General features: G+C 46.6%; 1 protein-coding gene across 1 annotated transcript in view; it reads left to right on the top strand.

The window, feature by feature from the left end:
- LOC146209693 (sphingomyelin phosphodiesterase-like) overlaps positions 1–22,428 on the top strand; it is a 90,259-nt gene that overhangs the window by 41,311 nt on the left and 26,520 nt on the right. Inside the window, exons 5-6 of the mRNA XM_084580946.1 lie at positions 3,714–3,883; positions 20,020–20,139. Coding sequence (XP_084437072.1) covers positions 3,714–3,883; positions 20,020–20,139 — 290 coding nt within the window. The remainder of the gene's footprint in view (positions 1–3,713; positions 3,884–20,019; positions 20,140–22,428) is intronic.

Below are 22,428 nucleotides of genomic sequence, written 5' to 3'. Positions count from 1 at the left end.
AAATTTCTTATACCATATTATGCAATCTCTTCACACATCAGAAAATCGTTTTCTTTCTGCTCAGAGGCATTTCGTCTGTGCCTCTTCTGGCCACGGGAAATTCAGGATGGGAATCAATTGACCACAGCTGTTTCCTTTGGGATTCGCGTGTGTCTTCTGCATATCAATAGTGCGCCTCCCGGTCGACCTTTTCATAAGCCCGGGAGAAGAAAAGGCAGGAGGAGGTTTTGTGGATCAGGGTACCAACCACTTCTTTCGTTCTTTTCAGAGTTAGTGTTTCGCTTATATCTGGATTTCAAACCACAATTTATGGTCCGTACAGAATATTCGCGAATAAACTCATAAAATACTGAAAAATAGGTCGAGTGCCTTCTAGCGCCTTCGATTTGAGAGGCAAGGTGTACTGCCTAAGTGAGGTAGATTTGCATCCTTGAAAACACGGAATACCTATAGACGGCAATGGAAATTTATTCTTACTTTAAAACATAAGTTCTACTATTTACAGGAATTTTGACCGAGGTTTCATTTTTTTCCTATTCCCTGTCTCAAAACTTTTTCTCGGGTGTTAAAAGCATCTGTTCGTTGCTAATTACATCAAATAAATATGATTTCAGAGAATACTCCTCTATGGTAGGAGTATATCATTCCATATATTCAAAGCTGAAACTCGAAACCAAGGCTTGGAAAGAATGTTATGTTCCTGCAAGAGTGTGCTACAGGACACGCAACTCCCTTTTTACTGCCTTATGGGATATCTCATGCTTAGAGTGCAGAGGAGAATCAAGACGAATGAACCCCGCTGCGGGGCCGCAGTGATTAGGGCACTCGACTGCTGCACCCAAGGATTTGGGATCGAAGCCCGGCCGCGAGAGCCGCTTTTTCGTTGGAGGCTAAAAGGTATAATGGCGAGAATTGGGCCTAGTTGGTTATTAATATTGGTTTCACTCCGCGCTCCGTGGTGTTTGTCTTTTCTGTCGTTCAATGTGTTAGCGCGGTGAAACCAATATAAAAGGTATAGACACCCGTGTGCTGTACGATGTCAGTGAATGTTAAATAACTCTAAGGGGTCGAATTTTCCAAAGCCATTCACTACTGCGTGTCTCATAGCCTGAATCATTTTGGAAATTTAAACCTCATAAATCAAACCAAGGCGAATTGAAGAAAACTTACATCGGAGACTCAAGACAAACCTTTAAAGGTATGACGCGATAGGGTAGGCTGTCACCCGACATAACCAAGTCAAATAACCAAGCCTAGACGTAATGTGAATTTAAGGGTCCTGGTATACTCATTCATCCTTTCATATACAAATAGAGGCCCGAGTTGGCACCAATCTTACGTCTAATCAGTGCTAGGCCATTTAAGAAGCCAGCGACCTCCTGCCAGCGCCATAATCATTATTTTTCGTCCATAACGCCAACACAGGATTTTTTGGTGAGCAGGGTCTCTAGCACTGACACGTTAAATTACAAACACAGCTCTAAAGGAAACAAACACTTGAATAAAAAGAACACAGTCCAAAAACGAATAAATCACCCAAGAGCTGTCAGAAACGTCAGTAAAATTTGGGAAAAAACAAATAAATCAACGAAGAGCCGTCTGAGGTGTGATTAAAAGTTGGAGAGAAGCCTCTCCTTAAATGTATGGCGCAATAGCTGCTGTGCACTGTGCTCGTGCACTGCTCTGTTGAAATAGCGGCATACATTTTACGGCTGGAGTCCCGATGGCGGGCGCCACTAGACACAGCAAGCACCATCGAGATGACAGCATGCGCTTTGCTACTCGTAAGCGTGCGGTCGTATAAGAACACTTCACATTTATTATCACACGACCACGCCTGTTCAATGCTGATGGGAATGACGCTGATTTTTCTGCGACATTTAACTCTAACGCTATCGCATAAAATTAGAACTTTGATAAAGAGCCCCATGAAAGCGTTTCGGTCCGAAATATTTCGAGAAACAAAGCGTACGCTTTTATGTCTGCCTGCGCAGGTATGAGTTTTCAGTAAATAGTTGTGGACTACCGTGTTGATGGCATTCCAGCTGAGTTGCTTCAAAACCTCAACCATGACGCTGTTAACATTCTGTATAAATTATGTCAGATGATTCGGACAACCCTGCAGTGGCCACAGGATTGGAGGAGGTCAGTTTACATCCCCATTCCAAAGAAAGGCAGTGCCAAAGATTGTTCCAACTACCGCACGACCGCGCTTATTTCGCATGCTAGCAAGGTGATGTTGAAAATCCTCTAAGGTAGGCTGCAGCAGTATGTGGATCGGGAGCCCTAGCTGGGTTTCGCAAGGGCAGAGGAACTAGAGACCAGACTGCCAACCTTCGCTGGATCACGAAAAAAGCAAGAGAATTCCTGAAACCTATCTACTTCTGCTTTATTGATTATGCGAAAGCGTTTGACTGCGTAGATCACAGCAGATTGTGGCAAACTTTCCAAGAGATGGGAGTTCTAAATCACCTCGTCTGTCTCCTCATGAACCTGTATGAAGGGCAAAAGGCCACAGTCAGAACTGAACGTGGTCTTACTGATTGCTTTCCGATTGAGAAAGCAGTGAGGCAAGGCTGCATATGTCGCCCTGCTTATTTAACCCATATGCAGAGTGTATCATGAGGAAGGCCGGTCTGGATGAGTCTTCAGCTGGAGTGAAGATTGCTGGAAAACGTATCAACAACCTTAGATATGCGGATGATACCACTTTAATGGCAGAACGTGAAGTGGAACTCAAGAGACTTCTGATGCGCGTACAAGAAGAGAGTGATAAGTTTGGGTTTAAACTGAACATTAAAAAGACAAAGATCATGGCGTCTTGTCCTGTCAAGTCCTGGAGCATCAAGGGACAAGAAGTGGAAGCTGCGCCAGAGTTTCTCTTCTTGGGCTCCAAGATTACCCCGGAAGGAGACTGCAGCCACGAAATTAGGAGACGCCTGCTTCTGGCAAAGAGAACCATGGTTAGCCTTGACCGCCTAGTAAAGAGCAGAGACATTAATCTGCCAACCAAGATCTGTATACCTCGTCTTTCCAGTTGTGATGTATGGATGCGAGAGTTGTACTATGAAGGATGCTGACCGCCGAAGAATTGACGCGTTTGAATTGTGGTGCTGGCGGAGACTCTTGAGAGTTCCTTGGACTGCCAGAAGATCAAATCAGTCATTATTGTCGACCATAAACCCTGACTGCTCATTGGAGGGTCAAATTCTAAAGTTAAAGCTCAGCTTTGGTCATCTGACGAGAAGAGAGGAGTCGTTGGAGAAAGATTTGATGTTGGGAAAGGTTGAGGGTCGCCGGAGAAAGGGTCGGCAGCGAACGCGATGGTTAGATGGCATCCTCGAGGCGCTGCAGATGAAGTTATATGATGTTAGGAAGATAGTGAGAGACCGGAAAGCGCGGCGCGATATGGTCCATAGGGTCACGAAGAGTCGGACACGACTGAATGACTGAGCTGAACTGAACTGTGTTCACTTTAAACCTGTTTATTTGGAACGATTCTTGCCCTTTTACTACCTAGCATGGACAGCAGCAGTTTTGTCTTTCTTTCCAGTTAAGCTCCTCAGATAGCGCAGGTAATATGTCCTATGCACCATGTTCCTATTCCTTCAATTTATTCTTTTTCATAGTGTACTTTTTCAGCATGGCGTCATAACATAATTTTTGTCGGAAAAGTAATTTTAAGCATAGTCAATAAAGTTCCGCATTTACAGCTGGACTTCGCATACTGGACTGGCGACCTCCCACCGCACGACCTCTGGAGGGTGACCCAAACCAGTAATTTTGAAAACTTCCAGAAAACGACAGCCACCATTATTGAATTGCTACCCGGCCTGAAGGTCTACCCTGTGGTCGGCAATCACGAAGCTGTGCCTCCTAACTTGTAAGCGAGACCTTCTTTCTACCATTCGCTTATTATTTGGAAGAAAGAATATTGTATATCTTTCAATGTTTCCTGATACGTTAAGAAGTCCACAAAAAAATTACAACCTTTGAGGGGATTCGCCATGGAGCACTGCCTCAAGGAGCACGGCCTCAAAGAGCATGGCCTCAAGGGAGCCACGCTCGTTGCTCTACCATGATACCATCGCTCGTCCAGGCCGCATTTTTCCAAACAATTCACGTCAGCCGAGCCGAGCACTTAGCCGCGATTCATCTGCTACACTTTTAAAACCGGTAGTCACGTAGCGGTGCTTTGATTCACACCCACCACATCGCGAATACGAGGCTGCTGCAATGTAAAACTCCTGGCGAAATGCAATGGTAAACAACACACCACAGAAGTGGGCGAGACGAGCTATTACACGATTGGTTTATTGTAAAACACAAACAGATCCTAGCGGTATCACCCGCCCCTTCATGCGCAAAGCCTTTCATTAAAACAACGCTGTTCTTAAAGCTTGAAAAAGTTCTGAAAGTGGTGGAGACAAGGTACATATGGAAGCCAGGAAAGTTAAGGCCTCAGAAAGCGCGTTCATTTCATGGGAAATAAATATTGAATCGCATTACTGCTTCAGTCGCTCTAAGCATCATTGGCCGACTAAACAGCTCATGTTTTAGCTTCCCTTCAAGCCGATCGATTACCAGTGTGTTTTGGAGAAGAGCGTGGCATACGCTTGTACTAATTGGGTTTGAACCGTATCTATTATCTAGTGCAGTGGTTCTCAAACTGGATTCTGCCAGCTACCCTTGAAGAAGACTACCCCCTCCACCTAGTGCCCCTGTACCTCTCGGTACGCTAGTTGAACACACAGTGCATGCTTAGTTGAAACCCATTTGAGAGCATTAGACTTGCTTATCCTAGCTCAGTCCTCGATGATTCCACGCAGTCAGTGTTGGCACCGACCGCAGCACAGCTATATCTTAGCATCGCAACAAGTTACTGCTGGCACCTGCCTACTCGTTTAGTTGGAACAAAAAGTTTAGCAGTTGCGGTGCAGCTGGTTCAGCAAAATGTTCAGTGAGCCAACTAGCTCCATCATCACACACATGTCTAGAATGCCGGCGGCAATGTGAGAAAGGGCATGACTCTCGAGGAGTTCCTTGCACTCGCTCGCATGGCGACTGAAAACGTGGGCCACAGACCCGTGCCATGCCAATGCAGAATAAAATGCACGTCTCATTGGAGTGATAAATAGACATTAATAAGAAGCATTTAGCCGAACTCAAAAGAACAAAAAATCCTTTCAAAATAACTAAAAGAAAAAAAATAGAAGGGATCCACGAACAACATCTTGTTGCGACTGCGGGAACAGAAGTGTGAAACGGGGTTTCCTTAGCACACACTGATGTCTGTTGATATTCTCTGAGGCGAAAACGTTTGAAAACACCGAAATTAGAGAACCACCATGTTTTCGTAGACTTTTATTTAAAGAGCCCCCCCTCTAGCCTATATAGACATGGACAAAGCTCACAGAGACATTAGAGACAACACTACAGTTTCTTTCTCTCTCCATCTTACTGCACCCAGATTTTTTTTTTCATTATCTACTATCACCATGCCGAAAAGCGTCGACCGTTTGCGCGGCACCTTAACACAACATCGACATAAAAATTATCTAAAGTTCTCTATAGGCCTTGCTAGACGCATTGTACTACGTAGGCATGGTATTGAGCCTTTTATTCCTTTCTTCCCGGGGAAAACGAATCAAGACTCGCGATTCAAGACTGAAGACTCAATGACAGGGAGTGTTTCTAGTAGAATATCGTAAGAACTCAGGCCTCTCACAACTTTCTTACATCGAGAGATCGACGTATCCCGAGCACCAAGAGCCTTTCCGGTATCACCCAAGACAAAGGAGTATATCGCGTGGGTAACAGAAAATTCTGCAACTTGAAATAAATCCAGAATGTATTTAGGAAACATGTTATACCACGACTTCTAGCTACACCGTGCTACAGTAAAAAACAAGCAGGTCTATTTAACATTTTAGTGACGTCCACCACAATTTAACACAGAGGGCCCTGTTGCCACTTATTATAAGAAACGCAATATAGCGCGAATAGTTCTCAGAATTGCCCTAATCACCACGCTTCACTTTTTTTTCATCCACATTTCTCATCGTGGATCACCATAGATAGGTTTAAAAAGTGTGCAAGTGTTAACAAAAAATTTGGCAGCAGCCTGGGGCCGTAATCAAAGTTGAAGTCAAATTTATTTCAGCATCAACGTCCATTGGATAGGGGTGATATTGAGGCGTGCGTGTGTGTGCGTATGTGTGCGTGAGCGCGCGCGTGTGTGTGCGTGTGTGTGTATCAGTTAAAACTGATTGCTGGGCTAGTTGGTGCATAGTCACATAAAGGAAAGGTTAATAGCGCAACAAAAAGACACTCACAAATAGACACACAGGACAGGCGCTGACTCCCGTGTTATGTTGCATTTTTCTTGCGTGTATTGACCGGTCCTTGTTTGTAACCTTTGACTCTGGGATAGTTCTCAAGGTTTTTAGATATGTTGACAACTTTTTAGTCATTTTGAAGACACAGGACAACGTGGTTTATAAGAAAATCGTGACTCAAATACTTGATGTTTTTCAAGAATACGGCGAGGGCTTAAAGTTCACGTCGGAAATACCTGTACATGATTGTTTGCAGTTTTTAGACCTTAATCTTAAGTTTACACAAAAACGTTTATGCTGTGCTATCGGTGATGAGTTTCTACGGATTTATTGCTTTATGATTCTGCGCACTCCAGGATTATTAAGCGAACGATCACGATGCAAGCGTTAAAGTGTGCTGTACAAAGATCTTGTTGTCACTTGATGAATCAGAGCTTCGATAACCAGATAACAGGGCTTCTATCAGCTGAATATCCTGAACACCTAGCGGTAGCCGTGACGGAGTCCCTGTTGCAGAATGTGAAGGGACACAAACGTTTACAAAAAAGATACTATGATGGAAAGATTGAATCCAGATCTACTGTTGCCCCTTGTATACATAAGGTGGCACATAATGTGGAGAAAGTCGCCAACAAATACGGTGTCAGAATGGTCTTCTCCGCCCCAAAAAAGTTGTCTGGCATGTGCGGACGAGTCATGGGCGATGCCGGTCGAAGACAAGGCCGCACTTTTTAGTGCTGCCTTGTCTGCATGTCAAACCCTTTGTCAAGTGCGCCACAGGGGTTATTTACCAAATCCCCTTAACCTGTGGAAAGGTATACATTGGGCAAACTGGGCGTTGTGTCAACGATAGGGCTGCAGAACATATGAGCTCTTTAAAAAACAATCAGAATTTACATCTACATGTTCATTGCAAACCGTGCGATATCAAGACAAAATGTGAACCTAAGTTCAAAGAAAATAAGATTTTAGGCAGGAGCAGGGATAATCTTGCCCGTCAGCTGCTAGAAGCCTCGTATATAAAAAGACGTCGTTCAAAATGTATTAGTGAATCATCTCTCTCGCTGTATAGTAGTGAAGGTCGACTGTTAAATGTTGTTAGGTAGGGTAGGCCTAAAATGCTATGATGATTTTGCTACTGACTTTGTGGGAGCATTTGAATGTAGAAGAAGAAGTTTGTCCCCTTCATGGATCACTGCCTTGTCGTGGCGGAGGGGCTTGCGAAACTCGATGAAGTCGTGAGCTCTGCTGTGTAGGGCCACCCAAGATAGACAGGTCACGGCAGAGAGTTCTGACAAAATGTGATTCACTGGAGAAGGTAATGGCAACCCACTCCAGTATTTCCTGCCAAGAAAACCCTATGGCCAGTCACAATACCATTAATGATATGACGCCGGAAGATGAGCCCCCCAGGTTGGATGGCGTCCCACATGTTACTGGGGATGAACAAAGGGCGATTCCTAGTAGCTCCAGGACGAATGAAGCGGCTGGGCTAAAGCCAAAAGGACGCTCAGTTGTGGATGTGTCGGGAAGCGACCGGAAAGTCCGATGTTGCAAGGAGATATATCACATAGCAACATAGAATGTAAGATCTATGACGCAAGGTAAACTGGATGTCGTCAAGAGAGAAATGAACCGATTAAACATTGATATCTTGGGTATCAGCGAGCTCAAGTGGACCGGAATGGGAGAATTTAACTCCGGCGACCATTATGTCTTTTATTGTGGGCACGAATCCAAGAGAAGGAATGGGGTCGCTCTCATAGTAAACAGAAGAATGGGTAAAGCAGTGCTAGGGTACAACCCCAAAAACGACCGAATGATTTCACTTCGGATCCAAGGTCACCCTCTCAACATAACAGTTATCCAAGTCTATGCACCGACCACTACTGCTGAAGAAGCTGACGTTGAGAGATTTTATGCGGACCTACAATGCCTTTTAGACCACACCCCATCATCAGACGTCGTTTTTCTCGTAGGAGACTGGAATGCCAAGGTCGGGAGTGAACAAATATCCGGAATTGTAGGCAAGTTCGGTCTTGGCGAGTCAAATGAAGCTGGACAGAGGCTAGTAGAGTTTTGTCAAGAAAACAACCTGACCATAGCGAATACTCGTTTTCAACAGCACAAGAGGCGCCTGTACACATGGACTTCACCGGACGGTCTGTACAGGAATCAGATCGATTATATTCTTTGCCGCCAGAGATGGAGAAGCGCTATACAAGCAGTAAAAACAAGGCCTGAGGCCGATTGTGGCACCGATCATCAGCTTCTTGTTGCCAGAATTAAGCTTCGATTGAGGAAAACTCAGAAAACTAGAAGGTCTTTCAGGTATGATCTGGATCAAATTCCATTAGAATATGCTGTGGAAGTGAGCAATCGATTTCAAGAATTAGATCTAGAAGACAGAGAGCCCGAAGAGATGTGGACTGATGTTCGTGATATAATACAAGAAGTTGCTACTAAGGTAGTTCCAAAGCAAAAGAAATGCAAGAAAGCAAACTGGTTATCTGAAGAGGCTTTGCAAATAGCTGAGGAAAGGAGGATGGCAAAAGTTATGGGGGAAAGAGAAAGATACAAGGTTCTCAATGCGAATTTTCAGAAAATAGCAAGGAGAGATAAGAATGCCTTCCTGAACATACAGTGCCAAGCAGTTGAGGACAACAGCCAATTAAGGAACACAAGAGCTCTGTACAAGACAATTAAAGATATCAAAGGAAGCTTCTGTGCTAAGATGGGCGTGATAAAGGACAAACGAGGCAAGGACCTCACTGACGCCTCAGAGATAAAGAAGAGGTGGCAGGAATATACAGGAGAACTGTACAAGAAGGACCCGAATGTGCAAACCCAACATAAGACGGTTGTGATTATTGATCTCGAGCCGGGCATCCTGAAGAGTGAAGTTGAATGAGCCTTAGCCAGTCTTGCTAAGAAGAAAGCCAGCGGAAGTGATGGCATTCCAGTTGAGTTGCTTCAAAACCTCAACCATGACGCTGTTAGCATTCTGCATACATTATGTCAGAAGATTTGGACAACTCTGCAGTGGCCACAGGATTGGAAGAGGTCAGTTTACATCCCCATTCCAAAGAAAGGCAGTGCCAAAGATTGTTCCAACTACCGCACGATCGCACTTATTTCGCATGCTAGCAAGGTGATGTTGAAAATCCTCCAAGGTAGGCTGCAGCAGTATGTGGATCGGGAGCTTCCGGACGTGTAAGCTGGGTTTCGCAAGGGCAGAGGAACTAGAGACCAAATTGCCAACCTCCGCTGGATCATAAAAAAAGCAAGAGAGTTCCAGAAACCCATCTACTTCTGCTTTATTGATTATGCGAAAGCGTTTGATTGCGTAGATCACAGCAGATTGTGGCAAGCTCTCCAAGAGATGGGAGTTCCAATTCACCTCATCTGTCTCCTCAGGAACCTGTATGAAGGACAAGAGGCCACAGTCAGAACTGGGCATGGTCTTACCGATTGGTTTCCGATTGAGAAAGGAGTGAGGCAAGGCTGCATACTGTCGCCCTGCCTATTTAACCTATATGTAGAGTGCATCATGAGGAAGGCCGGTCTGGACGAGTCTTCATATGGAGTGAAGATTGCTGGAAAACGTATCAACAACCTTAGATATGCGGATGATACCACTTTAATGGCAGAAAGTGAAGTGGAACTCAAGAGACTTCTGATGCGCGTACAAGAAGAGAGTGAGAAGTTTGGGCTTAAACTGAACATCAAAAAGACAAAGATCATGGCGTCTTGCCCTATCAAGTCCTGGAGCATCAATGGACAAGAAGTGGAAGCTGTGACAGATTTTCTCTTCTTGGGCTCCAAGATTACCTCGGAAGGAGACTGCAGCCATGAAATTAGGAGACGCCTGCTTCTGGGAAAGAGAGCAATGGTTAGCCTTGACCGCCTAGTAAAGAGCAGAGACATTAGTCTGCCAACCAAGATCCGTATAACTCGTGCTATGGTCTTTCCAGTTGTGATGTATGGATGCGAGAGTTGGACTGTGAAAAAGGCTGACCGCCGAAGAATTGACGAGTTTGAATTGTGGTGCTGGCGAAGACTCTTGAGAGTTCCTTAGACTGCCAGAAGATCAAATCAGTCGATATTGTCGACCATAAACCCTGACTGCTCATTGGAGGGTCAAATTCTAAAGTTAAAACTCAGCTACTTTGGTCATCTGATGAGAAGAGAGGAGTCGCTGGAGAAAGATTTGATGTTGGGAAAGGTTGGCGGTCGCCGGAGAAGGGGTAGGCAGCGAACGCGATGGTTAGATGGCATCCTCGAGGCACTGCAGATGAAGTTATGTGATGTTAGGAAGATAGTGAGAGACCGGAAAGCGTGGCGTGAAATGGTCCATAGGGTCACGAAGAGTCGGACACGACTGAACGACTGAACTGAACTGAACTGGTATTCCGAGAAAGAGATTGAAGTCAGCGCCTGTCCTGTGTGTCTATTTGTGCCTATTTGTGAGTGTCTTTTTGTTGCGCTAATAACCGTGCCTTTGTGTGTGCGTGTGCATGTGCGCGTGTGTGCGTGTGTGCGCTTGTGCGCGTGTTTTTATGTGAGGGGAGTCAAACAAAAAGCCTAAAAGATAAAGGCGTTGCACCTCATTTGCAGGTAGGAGAGCGACGCAGAGACGACATGACACGAAATGTATGCAAGTTTCACGCAAGCAAGCACAAAATAATAATAGCGTACATGGCAATAAAATGCAAAGCACAAGTACACTACCATCAGTTACTAATGAAAACATAAATGACAAATAAAAACGAGGAACGAACAAAAAAAAAGCAGGTTACAAGGAAAGGCTAATCAATAAAATTTTGTCAGGTTGGAAACTCCAGAAAAAGCGGTATACGCATGTAAGATAGAATCACAGAAAGGTAAAAAAGCAGAGGGTACATTTTTTTAGAAATCAGCAAAATTCTCAAAACTTTCGTACACTCGGTAAGATGGACCGCAGCATCGGTGACCGTACTTTGTTCGTGTGTGTGGTAACTGCCATTGTTCCGAGTTTCTTGTGTTAGACATAGGGCAGTGATTTCACAGCATCACGTTCTTTGATTTAAGGGTCGTTGTTTTTTATCCAGTAGTGGTATCATGAGGCAAGCACTGAATTAAAGAGACTTGATAACGACATAAGGTTTTTTTCACAAATGGGCTCGGCGTGCGCGCCATAAAGCGCATTTGAAATGATGCGCACTGCTTTCCTTTGTAACTTATGCATTTTAAGTAAGTTGTGAAAGCCTCGTCTTCAAAAAATGGGTCCGTGAGCCATGGTCACGCCCGACGAGTGAGAAATCCAGTCTCTTAAAAACACCGGTTTATTCCGGATAAACGAAAAGACATTGAATAAAAGGAAACAGCATCATGCGCTACTGCGCTGAGAACATGCTGTTCATCCGCGCGACAATATAACACTAAACAAAAGCTTTACAGCGGCGAGACAAAACACACTTCGGAGCGGAACACACTTGGGGTGAGCAATATAGCCAAAGCGCTAACGGTGGCAGAAGAAACATTGCTCCTCGCGTGACAACAACTCGCGAGAATACGCCTAGGCCGTTTCTGCAGGCACTCCTTTCATCTTCGTGTCGACGGTCTTTCCGTCGTTCATGCAAATCCCGCTGGCCCATGACGCACGCTGGCTGCTCCGCCTGGCCTCCCCTCTAGGGCAAAAATTCGCGCGCCTTGCCATACAGAAAGGGATTGGTAAAGAGCGGACGCTTCCGTAAGGCCCAGCGGCCCAATTGACTGTAGCGCACCAAGCGGCTGAAGCTCGCCGCACATCCGCTTTCGTTAAGGTGCGCAGTTTGAATGTTAGCAAGCGCTTGCCGTACTGCCACACCATGTTGGCACATTATTTCTATTCTGTACGGGGTAGTATTATTTTTCAATTTATTCTCCGCAATGAAGTGTAAACTTTGGTCACAATTACTGCTGACTGACCATCAACGTAGTTGCGTCAAAGCCTTTGCCAAACAGCAGTATTGCAGGAAAGATGCCAGAAGCTCTGTGAAATGAACTTTTATTTTGCTTAACCCAAAAACAAAATAGATATAATTCCGTCACAGTTTGGTCCACAAAAGCAACCAGAAAAACAGACAAAACGTGGGTTACATCAGGCCACGTGTACAAAAAAAGTAAAAAAAAAGTTACACAAGGCAAGAAACAATACATCGGTAGACAATTGTAGCATTACATGCAGATATACAAACTGTGCTCAAAATACATTCGCGGTTCCCTCACAATACCCTTCATTGTATTTAAAACACAGATTTCAAACAAATATATTTCAAGTAGTCTTGGGTATTATGCCACAGACACATTGCCTTCAGCCTAAATGCGCACCGTTCCCCATACCATTGTGTTTTTGGATACGACCTTGGCAGCAATATTCCAGCAGACGGTCACGTCTTTCATCCTCAGCATTACCTTTTTTCAGAAAGTTTGAAGGATTCCTAATCACAAAGAATCTGTAAGACCGAAATAAGCTGGAAAACATTGACTCATGTTACAAAGTGCCTTGTATTCATTTTACAATGCCAATGTAACAGCATTCGTTAAATTCATAGTGTGAGCCTTCCAAGGATCTTCTTTCACGCGTAAATACCATCATCATCTCATCATTCAGCGGCGCCACCGGTGGAACGCGCCTCGGTTATTTATCAATAAACGCCAGACACAACATCCCTTGCCTTGCCGTCTCGAACTTGCCTTCTCGACCTGGCCTTCTCCCACAAATGGTGGAGGTGAGACTTGTCCCATTGCTGTTTTGTGCCCTGCCTCTCGCTGGAGCTACGTTCCGGTCGCTGTTTACCGCCTGCCACCATTGTTATGTCTAGCGAAAGTACCCACGAACCGGCAGGACCGGCTGCACCACCCCCTCCGACTGTGCCCACACGACAACGCGACCCGCCGCTGTTCGCTGGTCGTCACGATGAAGACATCGATGACTGGCTGGACACCTATGAACACTGCAGTAACTACAACCAGTGGGACAATGCTCTAAAATTTCTGAATGTTCCTTTCTACCTCATTGAGGTCATCAGAACCTGGTTTATTAACCGCGAACCCCACACCACTAACTGGACAACATTCAAGCAGCAGTTCCGCCAATACTTCGCGGACCCGGCAGTTCGGACTGAGATCGCGAAGAACAAGCTCGCTTCCAGCCTCCAAGGTCCCGATCAGTCTTATGCGTCTTACATAGAGGCCATGCTTGCGCTTTGCCGGCGTATTAGCACCACCATGCCGGAACCTGAACGCGTACACCACGTCCTGAAATGAATATTTTCTGCGGCTTATAACACCCTAATTGCTCAGAATCCTTCTACTGTTGACGTCATTGTTACGACCTGCCAACGCATCGACCAGCTCCAGTCCTCCCGGTTGCAGCCCGGAACCGCTACTGGCCCGACCTCTGCTGACCTCGATCTGCGGTCACTCATTCGAGCCATCATCCGGGAGGGGCTCCAAGCCATCCAGCCTGTCTGTCGACACGGGTGCGATCATTTTTCCGTACCTAATGACGCCAGTCTCTGCAGCATCATTAAAGATGAGCTGGCAACCATCACCCGACCTGTGGCGTCCGACCCTGCTGCGCCCCGCCCAGCACCGACCTACGCGCACGTCGCAGCATCACCTCCTCCTTTTGTTCCGCCGCCCCGACTGGCACCGCCCTACAATCACATCAATACAGTGGCGACGGCTCAACCTACATCACTCTATTACGCACCTTGGCGCCCCTCTCCACTAGTCTGCTACTACTGTGGCATTAGAGGACGCATATCCCGCTTCTGTCGCCGCCGCCTTCAGAACGAGCGCCGTGGTTACGACGCCTTCGAAACTGATCTGCCTTCAACTTCATATTATCAACACTGGTCTATTCCAAGGCCACCTCGAAGATCATCCCCACCTCCAGTGTCCTCGTCTGAGCCTAGTGAAGCCCATGTATCTCGACGCCGCTCAGTTTCTCTTTTCCGTCCCGCAGCAACGCTTACTATCCGCCATTCGGAAAACTAAGTGATGCAGTTCCCGGAGATCACACTGCACTCTGCGAACTTACTAAACGTCCTCCTTATCGCCCGTACGATATGATTTTTGTTTTCGCTGAAGGATTACTGGTCGAAGCTTTGATTGATACAGGGGCTGCAATTTCTATTATTCACGCTGATTTGTGCGACCGCTTACGAAAAGTGACACCATATGATGAACCTCAACTACGTGGAGCCAATGACGTTCCTCTGTGCCCTTCAGCAAAGTGCACTGTCGGAGTTGTTATCAATGGCGTCCGCCACCATGTGCAGTTTGCTGTGCTTCACGAAATCAGCGCACATTTTTATTAGGCCCGCGCGTCGCCGCATGATAACTTCCACAAGATTCAAGAAAAATGTCCTTCCCCTCGCGAGAGAGCGCGTAGCTGAGTACGCGTCGCCGTCGCCCTCTTTCTCACCACCCGGCGATGAAAGTGACTCACTAGACTGAATACGCCAGAACCATCCAGAAATTTCTACGGGTCCTAGCCAATGACGACACGCGGCTCGACGGGAGGAAAATGGAGCGCTTTAACCAGCGAAGCCAAGTGTGTGTGAGCGCTAGCTTTAGCGCGCCTTAACAGACAGACGCGGCGCGCCCTATTTATTGAGACCGCGCCGCTTGTGTAGGCAGTCAGTCAGTACTCAGTCAGTGGTTGCGGCGTGCTCGCAAGTGCTTCGGCTGGACTCCCGGGGATCACCTGCTGCTGGCAAGCCCACGGACCTGCGAGAGAGCGGCACTCGTCTTGCATGGAGGGCACATCGTGACTCTCGAGGCGTCGGACTAACAGTACCCGGTGAAGAATTTGGTGTTTGTTTATGTGACTCTCTCGTGTTTAATCTGTGTTGTAAAGCCTCTGTGTTATATGGAATACCTCTGTCATACTTAGCGTTTGTGTCCTGTGAACCTCTCGTCTGTACATTTCAAGTGTTCTTGCGTATTCCTTTGTATCGTCTCTTGCTATGCATAAATTGTGTTTTGTTTGTTACTTATGACTCCCAACCTTGCTCTGGCTTGAACCGGCGACCGCTGGGCACCAAACGACCACCCCCTTCTGTCACTACAAGGTAGTTGAATTCCGGCTGAGCTTTCCACGCAGGTCGAGGGCATCTCCTTTGCGACCGGAACAGCTACCCCCACTCACTCTAAGAGTGTCTGGGAGTGTGAGCACCGTTAAGGGTGCGTCGTTAATAATAATCCCCCTAATTATTAACTGGTGACATTGTGCTCTCACCTTGCGCGCATCTGATGGTTTTTGGATGGAATTTTTTGCCAACTGCTTCAGCGGTAATTTCCTGTGGCGACCGTGTCATCCATATGACAGACAGTGATTTTGCATCTGACGTTTCTGAACGACATTATTCCCTCATTGCCGCAGCTGATACTGTTTTGCCTCCTCAGTGCGAAGAACTACTGAACAACTGAACAACAGTAAAAATATTGGGCTTAACAATTCATGAGTCAGGAACTGGAACTACATGGCTGTCTGGCGCTAAAAAACAGGCGTTACAGACACTGGGTTTAATTAGACGCATTGCTCCAAAAATGGGCGGCGCTCGCTCAGATGTTGCGAGAAAGTTGGTGAGGGCAGTTGTGCAACCGCGCCTTGTTTATCAAGCCCAATTTCAGCATTTGACAAGGGCACAATGGGATCGACTTGAGGCTATAAATCGAGAGGCAATGAGGGTCATCACCTGCCTCCCTCGCATTACACCAGTCGTGGCGCTCCAAGAAAACGCACAACTAAACACAATAGATGAACTGGTGCAGCAACGACGTGATGCACGCAAGCTTAAGGCCACACTCTCTCACGCAACGTGCGCTCTGAAGGCTTATGCTTCGAAACATTCAATACTACCACCGCCACAGCCAGCTCTTCCTCCTTGGCGTTTTGTACAGCTGAGCGATAACAAGCCAACTGATTTACGCCGACCAAGAACACAGGAAACGGCGTCGTCACTTCGCGACCGAATTATGGAACAAGACGCCCGCTTGCCACATGGTTCCATTATAATTTACATCGACGCAAGCATCAAAGCCTGTGAAGTGATAACAGCAGTTTACTGTCCTAGCAAATCTTCATTGAACAAGACGTCAACATTTCAATTACCGGAACCTCCATCTTCTTTTTGTGCGGAACTGCTTGCAGTGCAAGAGGCGCTTCGCTCTGTGACCGCCATTCCCATGCTTCCCACGGCCCATATTATCATACGTACAGATGCTCTCCAGGTGACAAAGCTACTTAGACGAGTTGGTAGTAGCCCGGAAATCTGCCAGAACATACACAGTCTAGCGGCTCGCATACCAAATCCAATTCGTATTGAATGGACCCCGCGTGACCTTTTAAGGGCTCAAAGCCAAGTAGATTCTGCTACCCGCCTTTCAATTTCAACATCGACATCGCCAAACCTCATAAAATTGGACAATGCCACCCTGCTTTTAACAAGAAAGGAGCACCTCCGGCGCCGTACACGTGCTCTTATACCTCCGTGTACGGTAAGCCTCCCCCGCGGTCTAACCCGTGCAGAGGAGGTGGCGCTTTGGAGGATTCGATTTGGGGTGGCCCTAACACCAGCAGTGATCCGAAAGTGGCCACAATTTAGGTATTTATATCCACACCCTGGGTGCCCCATCTGCAAGTCAAAAAATATAGAAGCTGACATCCATCACCTACTGGGGGATTGTCCAGCGTTGAAGCCAACGCGGATCCGGCACCTGTTGGCAGCTGGCCTCTCCCCCCCTAATCCGCAGTCATATGCTGTTTGGACACTGGGACCGCATCATCGTTCACTCCTCGATTTCATTGCATCAGCCAACCTTTTTTCATTTATTTGACCACACCCTTCATCCATCATAACATTCCTTTTATGCCCTGAGGCAATAAACTTCGCAAAAAAAAAACTACTTACCGTTGTTTCTGACCATATCTCTGACGGAGACGTACTCATCGCACCATCTCATAGTCATCTTGTACGCGGCATCGCCTTCCCATCAAGTCTTGTCCGGTTCCGCAACGGCTCAGTGACAGTAGCGGCCACTAACACCTCACGTGAATCCCTCGTGCTCCCAAAACGAACTTCTCTGCTTTGCATGTTGGATGTTCAACCTTTATCCCTGATGGTGCTCACCGCCCCTCTGCCTCAGCATCGAGTTTTGACAGACGTCTCTTTTTATGTTCTCTCAAAGACTATTAATCCGAACATCACGCCTAACCAACGCCAAGAACTGCTGACATTGCTTCAAGATCACCAAGCCATTTTTGATGCCACTTCCCCACCACTGGGACGGACTAGTGTTGCACACCACCGCATCTTTGCTGAAGGTAACTCTATCGTTCGGCGACGGCCTTATCGGGTTTCTCTCTCTGAAAGAAAAATTATTGAAGAAAATGTAAATGACATGCTACGTCGCAATATTATTCGTCTCTCAACAAGCCCATGGTCCTCTCCAGTAGTATTAGTTAAAAAAAGGACGGGTCGGTTCGCTTTTGTGTTGATTACCGTGCACTCAACAACATTACCTGCAAAGATGTATACCCGATACCGCGAATCGATGGCGCCCTTGACTCTCTCCAAGGCGCTGAATATTTCTCGACCTTGGACCTCTTTTCTGCTTTATGGCAAATACCTATGCACGAAGATGACAAAGAAAAAACCGCTTTCGCAACTCCCGATAGACTTTGCGAATTTAATGTTATGCCCTTCGGCCTTTGTAACGCACCAGCGACATTTGAAAGAATGATCGATACAGTGCTTCGTGTACTAAAATGGAGAACCTGTTTATGTTACTTGGACGACATTGTTATCTTTTCGGCAACGTTTAGGACCACCTTACGCTCCTGAATGAAGTTCTCACATGTCGCGCTTCAGCAGGCCTTCAACTCAACAAGTGCCACTTTGCACAGAATGAAATTAAAATATTGGGACATCTAGTTAGTCATGACGGCATTCTTCCCAACGCTCATCGTAGTCATCAACATTCTGCGCCTCTTCCCTTGTAACGCCAACTTCTTGCAGTCATCGAGCACTACACGGGGCTAACAAAAAGAGGTTGAAGAGTGAGCCGGAGTCTGTGAACCCAAAAACAGAGGTCCAGCAGGAACTGGATGAAAGCATAAGTGCCCTTGGCACGGTGACTGTCACTGCAGATTAAACAGATCAGCGATACGAGATTGATGTGCCGTGGTCGATCAGCGCCGACGAATCAGCAGTCTGTTGCAGGGCATAAAGGAGAAAAATACTCGGAAGAATTTGGACTCATTATGTCGGCTACAGTGTGCTACGGATCCTTTTGTTTACAATGTTGGTGTCCGTTGTCGAAGTTTGAAACCGGTCTTAGTGGAGCAAGCCATCATTGACTGACGAGAGTCACGATCGAGTGGTCAGTAATGATGGCCATTGAAGTGAAGTGAATGGTGACACTGTTCCAGCTTCTAGCTGTCTTACCTCAGGGCGCGGAGCATGTAGCAGATTCGAAATAGGAATCTGCAAACAGAACGACGAGAAGAAGGAAGGCGAGGATTGGAAGCGGGAAGCGCGTGGAAGAGATTGGCGCCATGGGCACATTGATAGCCATAGAACATTCGGGTATTAAAGATAGTCAAAGGCGGCCTTGGTGTTTGCCCTGCTTCTTCGATACCATGGTCACGCCCGACGAGTGGCAAATCCAATCTCCTAAAAACACCGGCTATACCGGATAAACAAAAAAGCATTGAATAAAAAGCAACAACATCACGCGCTAATGGACTGAGAACATGCTGTTCATGCGCGCAACAATAGAACACCAAAGAAAAGCTGGAAAAATTTCAGGGCTTTACCGCGGCGAGACAAAACATACTGCGGATCGAATAGGGCCAAAGCGCTAATGGCGGCACAAGAAACATTGCTCCTCGCGTGACAACTACTCACGCGAATACGCCTAAGCCGTTTCTGCAGGCAGTCCTTCCATCTTCGTGTCGCCGAGCTTCTTTCCATCGTCCGTGCACACGCCCCACCGGCCGATATGACGCACGCTGGGTGCTCCGAGCTGGCAAAAAGGCCCCGCGCCTTGCTTCCGACGCGCTTATCTACCCTCGTATTTTCGCCGCTAATATTCCGCCCCCATGATTGGCTGCTCGCTCATGCGCACTCGCGCTGCCCGCGCCAAACACCATGCAAATAGGGAAACGCGCGCACGGTTTAAAACACTTAAAGGTGCTACGCAGCCCCACAGTTGGTAGCAGTATTAGTGCCCCCAACTAACTACCAATATCTCTGTGTAGAAAAAAAAAACTATGATTAACCACTAACGTTATGTTTTGGGGCAAGATAAACTGCAGGCGTGACAGAATTCGAACATTAGCAGATATTTAGGAGCAAATCATCTAAACGTAAGCGCCCCACGACATGTTTTTCTTGGAAAAGAATACCGAGACCATTTTCCATTCATGTATCCATACATCCACTAACCCCGCCAAACAGTCAATCCACTCATCCATTTATCCGTTCATCCCTCCGTCCACTTGTCCGTGCCTCCATCAATGCACCTATCCGTCCGTCCATCCTTCCGTCCATCCATCTGTCCGTCCGTCTATATCTGTCGAATATAGTAGATAAGTTGGATGAGAACTCCCACTCTTACCCTCGTTCATGTGCTCCGCTCGCAGGTTCCCGGAGACGAACAACGCTGATCCGGAATACGCGGGAAAATCGATGTGGCTGTACGACGTACTGGCAGCTGACTGGAGAGATTGGCTGCCCCCGGATGCCCTGGCCACCGTCAGACGGTATGCTCTCTGCGGGACTGCGATTATTTAATGGGAGCGCGTAGAAATGGGCGCTGGCGTGAGCCACCAGCTCAATGAGGGCTCGTGGAAAGAAGAGGTGTAATGTTCATAGGAAAGAGAGGGGACTGTAACTGTCATATTTACTGAGGCAGAAAGAGAAAACAAGGCGTTCATTCATAAGCTTGGGCTAATTAACGCCACTTCTGATTATTTAACGAGCATTGATGTATCGCAGCACACAAATGTTTTATCGTTTAGCGTTCACTGAACTGCTGTCAGATTTGGATCCCATGACCTCGCTATGAGCACAAAGCACCTTAGCAGGAGACGTAGACAGGGGTCTGTGTTCAAGTGGCATGGGGAGTAGACGCACCTGATCGCGGCATGCAGAGCTGCCCGTCCCTGCGAAGGCGATGGCAAAACCAGACTACAGTGAAGGCTTTACAAACATCTTGCATGCTGACGAATGCTAGCTATGTGCTTCATGGCCAAAATAACTGTCTGTGAAAAAAGTACTATTCCTGGAGCCAATATAATTTGAGCACGACGAATATGGCAATTGGATAGGCCGTTATGGTAAACAGAGGCTATAGTGAACTCATTCGGAGGTGTCCTAGTTATTCACAAAACACGCAACATAAACTACGGTACATTATTTTCTATTCTACGAATAAGAATAAGTTCCGAATAAGAATCGTTGAGAAGAAAACATCTGCATCAGAAAGTCATTGCAACGTCTGTGTCATTTTGAGTGTTATCTGTAATCGCAGATTACACAAAGCAGTGTCAAGATAGATTGTGAAATACAGCGCAAGCAGAATCTTTGAAACTGTGATAGGGCGACGCCAAACGCCAACATAACAGTACAATTTCTCCAGCTATAAATCTCTAAATGACTGCGCAAAGTGTGATGCATACCGACACATGCATGTGCACACCTCCTCAGCGTTAAGATGTGACGTGCAGAAGATGAACTGCGATAAAAGTTCTGCATTGCTAGCCCATTGTCTCTTCGTTCTTTTCTTGAAGGCAGCGTGGTGCACTGACTGATTCTCGCGCTACTGCTGTTATTTATTTCACTCAGTAGTTGTTACTACTGTGGTCGAGAGGAAAATGAAATGTGTGGGCCTGCTAACTGGCCATCCCCGCTGCCACGTGCGGACAGAACAAAATTCAGATTTAAAAAAAAAAAGAAAGAAACAGAAAGCAAAACGCGCGTCGCAACCGCCGTCGTCCGCTACCGAGGTGGCGGCGAGTGCAATGACGGCATGCACAACAGATACAGGTACACCACGGCTGTTTGTTGGGCTAGTTATAAAGTGAGATACAGGTACACCGGTGATAAGGAGCCTCTTCCGCAAAGAGCCCGTAGGTTCCCAGCCTCGGAGGGCTAAGAGCAGCCACCCCACAAATTACTAAAAGACAGAATTTGGGAGGTCTTTATTATCGTCTAGTGGTAGGCACCAGCAAGCACGGCTATCACAATGCACAGCTCCCAGATTTTGAAGTACATTATCGGGGTACTACAGTCCAAAGGATCCGCATACGGTTTCTTCCCTTCTGTCAGAACCAGGCAGAGAGATCGACATGACCTATGACAGGGACTGGTTGCCTCCCCCTAGAGTAGAAAAATAAATTCAAACAGCCGTTGCCGAGGAAACACCTCCATGGTTGTATTGCTGTGCAAATTTAGCGACTTACTTCTTTTTCTGCTCTTTATTTATTTTTATAGTTTTAGTTCTTTACTTTTGACGATACCGTGAGGTCACGAGCTAGGCACAATGTCTCAGCGCTAAGGTATACATTTTTTATGACGATAATGACAATAGTCAATTGCGGCATCACCTCAAACTTGCTGAATGTGCGCAGTAGAACTAACGCTGTAAAATAGCGCGACCATCACTCTTGTCTTGACTGAGTTGACCGTGGGAACCGAGCGCAGTACTTGACGGCCATTGACGGCAATCAGTCGAACATCCTTGGCAGAGATAGGTTAGAATGAAGATTGTGTTACGAGGTCAAAGGAGCAGGGCGTCTCCCCTCACAACTACCATATCACGGCTTGGCCAGAGGAAGAAGAGATCGTTCTGGGCTGCCCCAAAATATGGATTGATCATGAGGCAGTGAACCAGGATACAAAAAGATAGGAAGGGGGCGAAGCGCTGATCCTAATAATTAATTTTATTCAGGAACGCGTAATGACAGCCTCATAATCAATGGCATACCAATTGGCCCCATTCTCCGCTTTACCCAAACGACGGGCAAATAATAAGTCCCATCTTCACCTAC

This window comes from Amblyomma maculatum, chromosome 1 (genome assembly GCF_055883805.1).
Source record: "Amblyomma maculatum isolate TAMU_Amacu chromosome 1, ASM5588380v1, whole genome shotgun sequence".
Classification (NCBI taxonomy): Eukaryota; Metazoa; Arthropoda; class Arachnida; order Ixodida; family Ixodidae; genus Amblyomma; species Amblyomma maculatum.
Note: the sequence above shows the minus strand (reverse complement) of the source record. Positions and strands in the feature narration are given on the sequence as shown.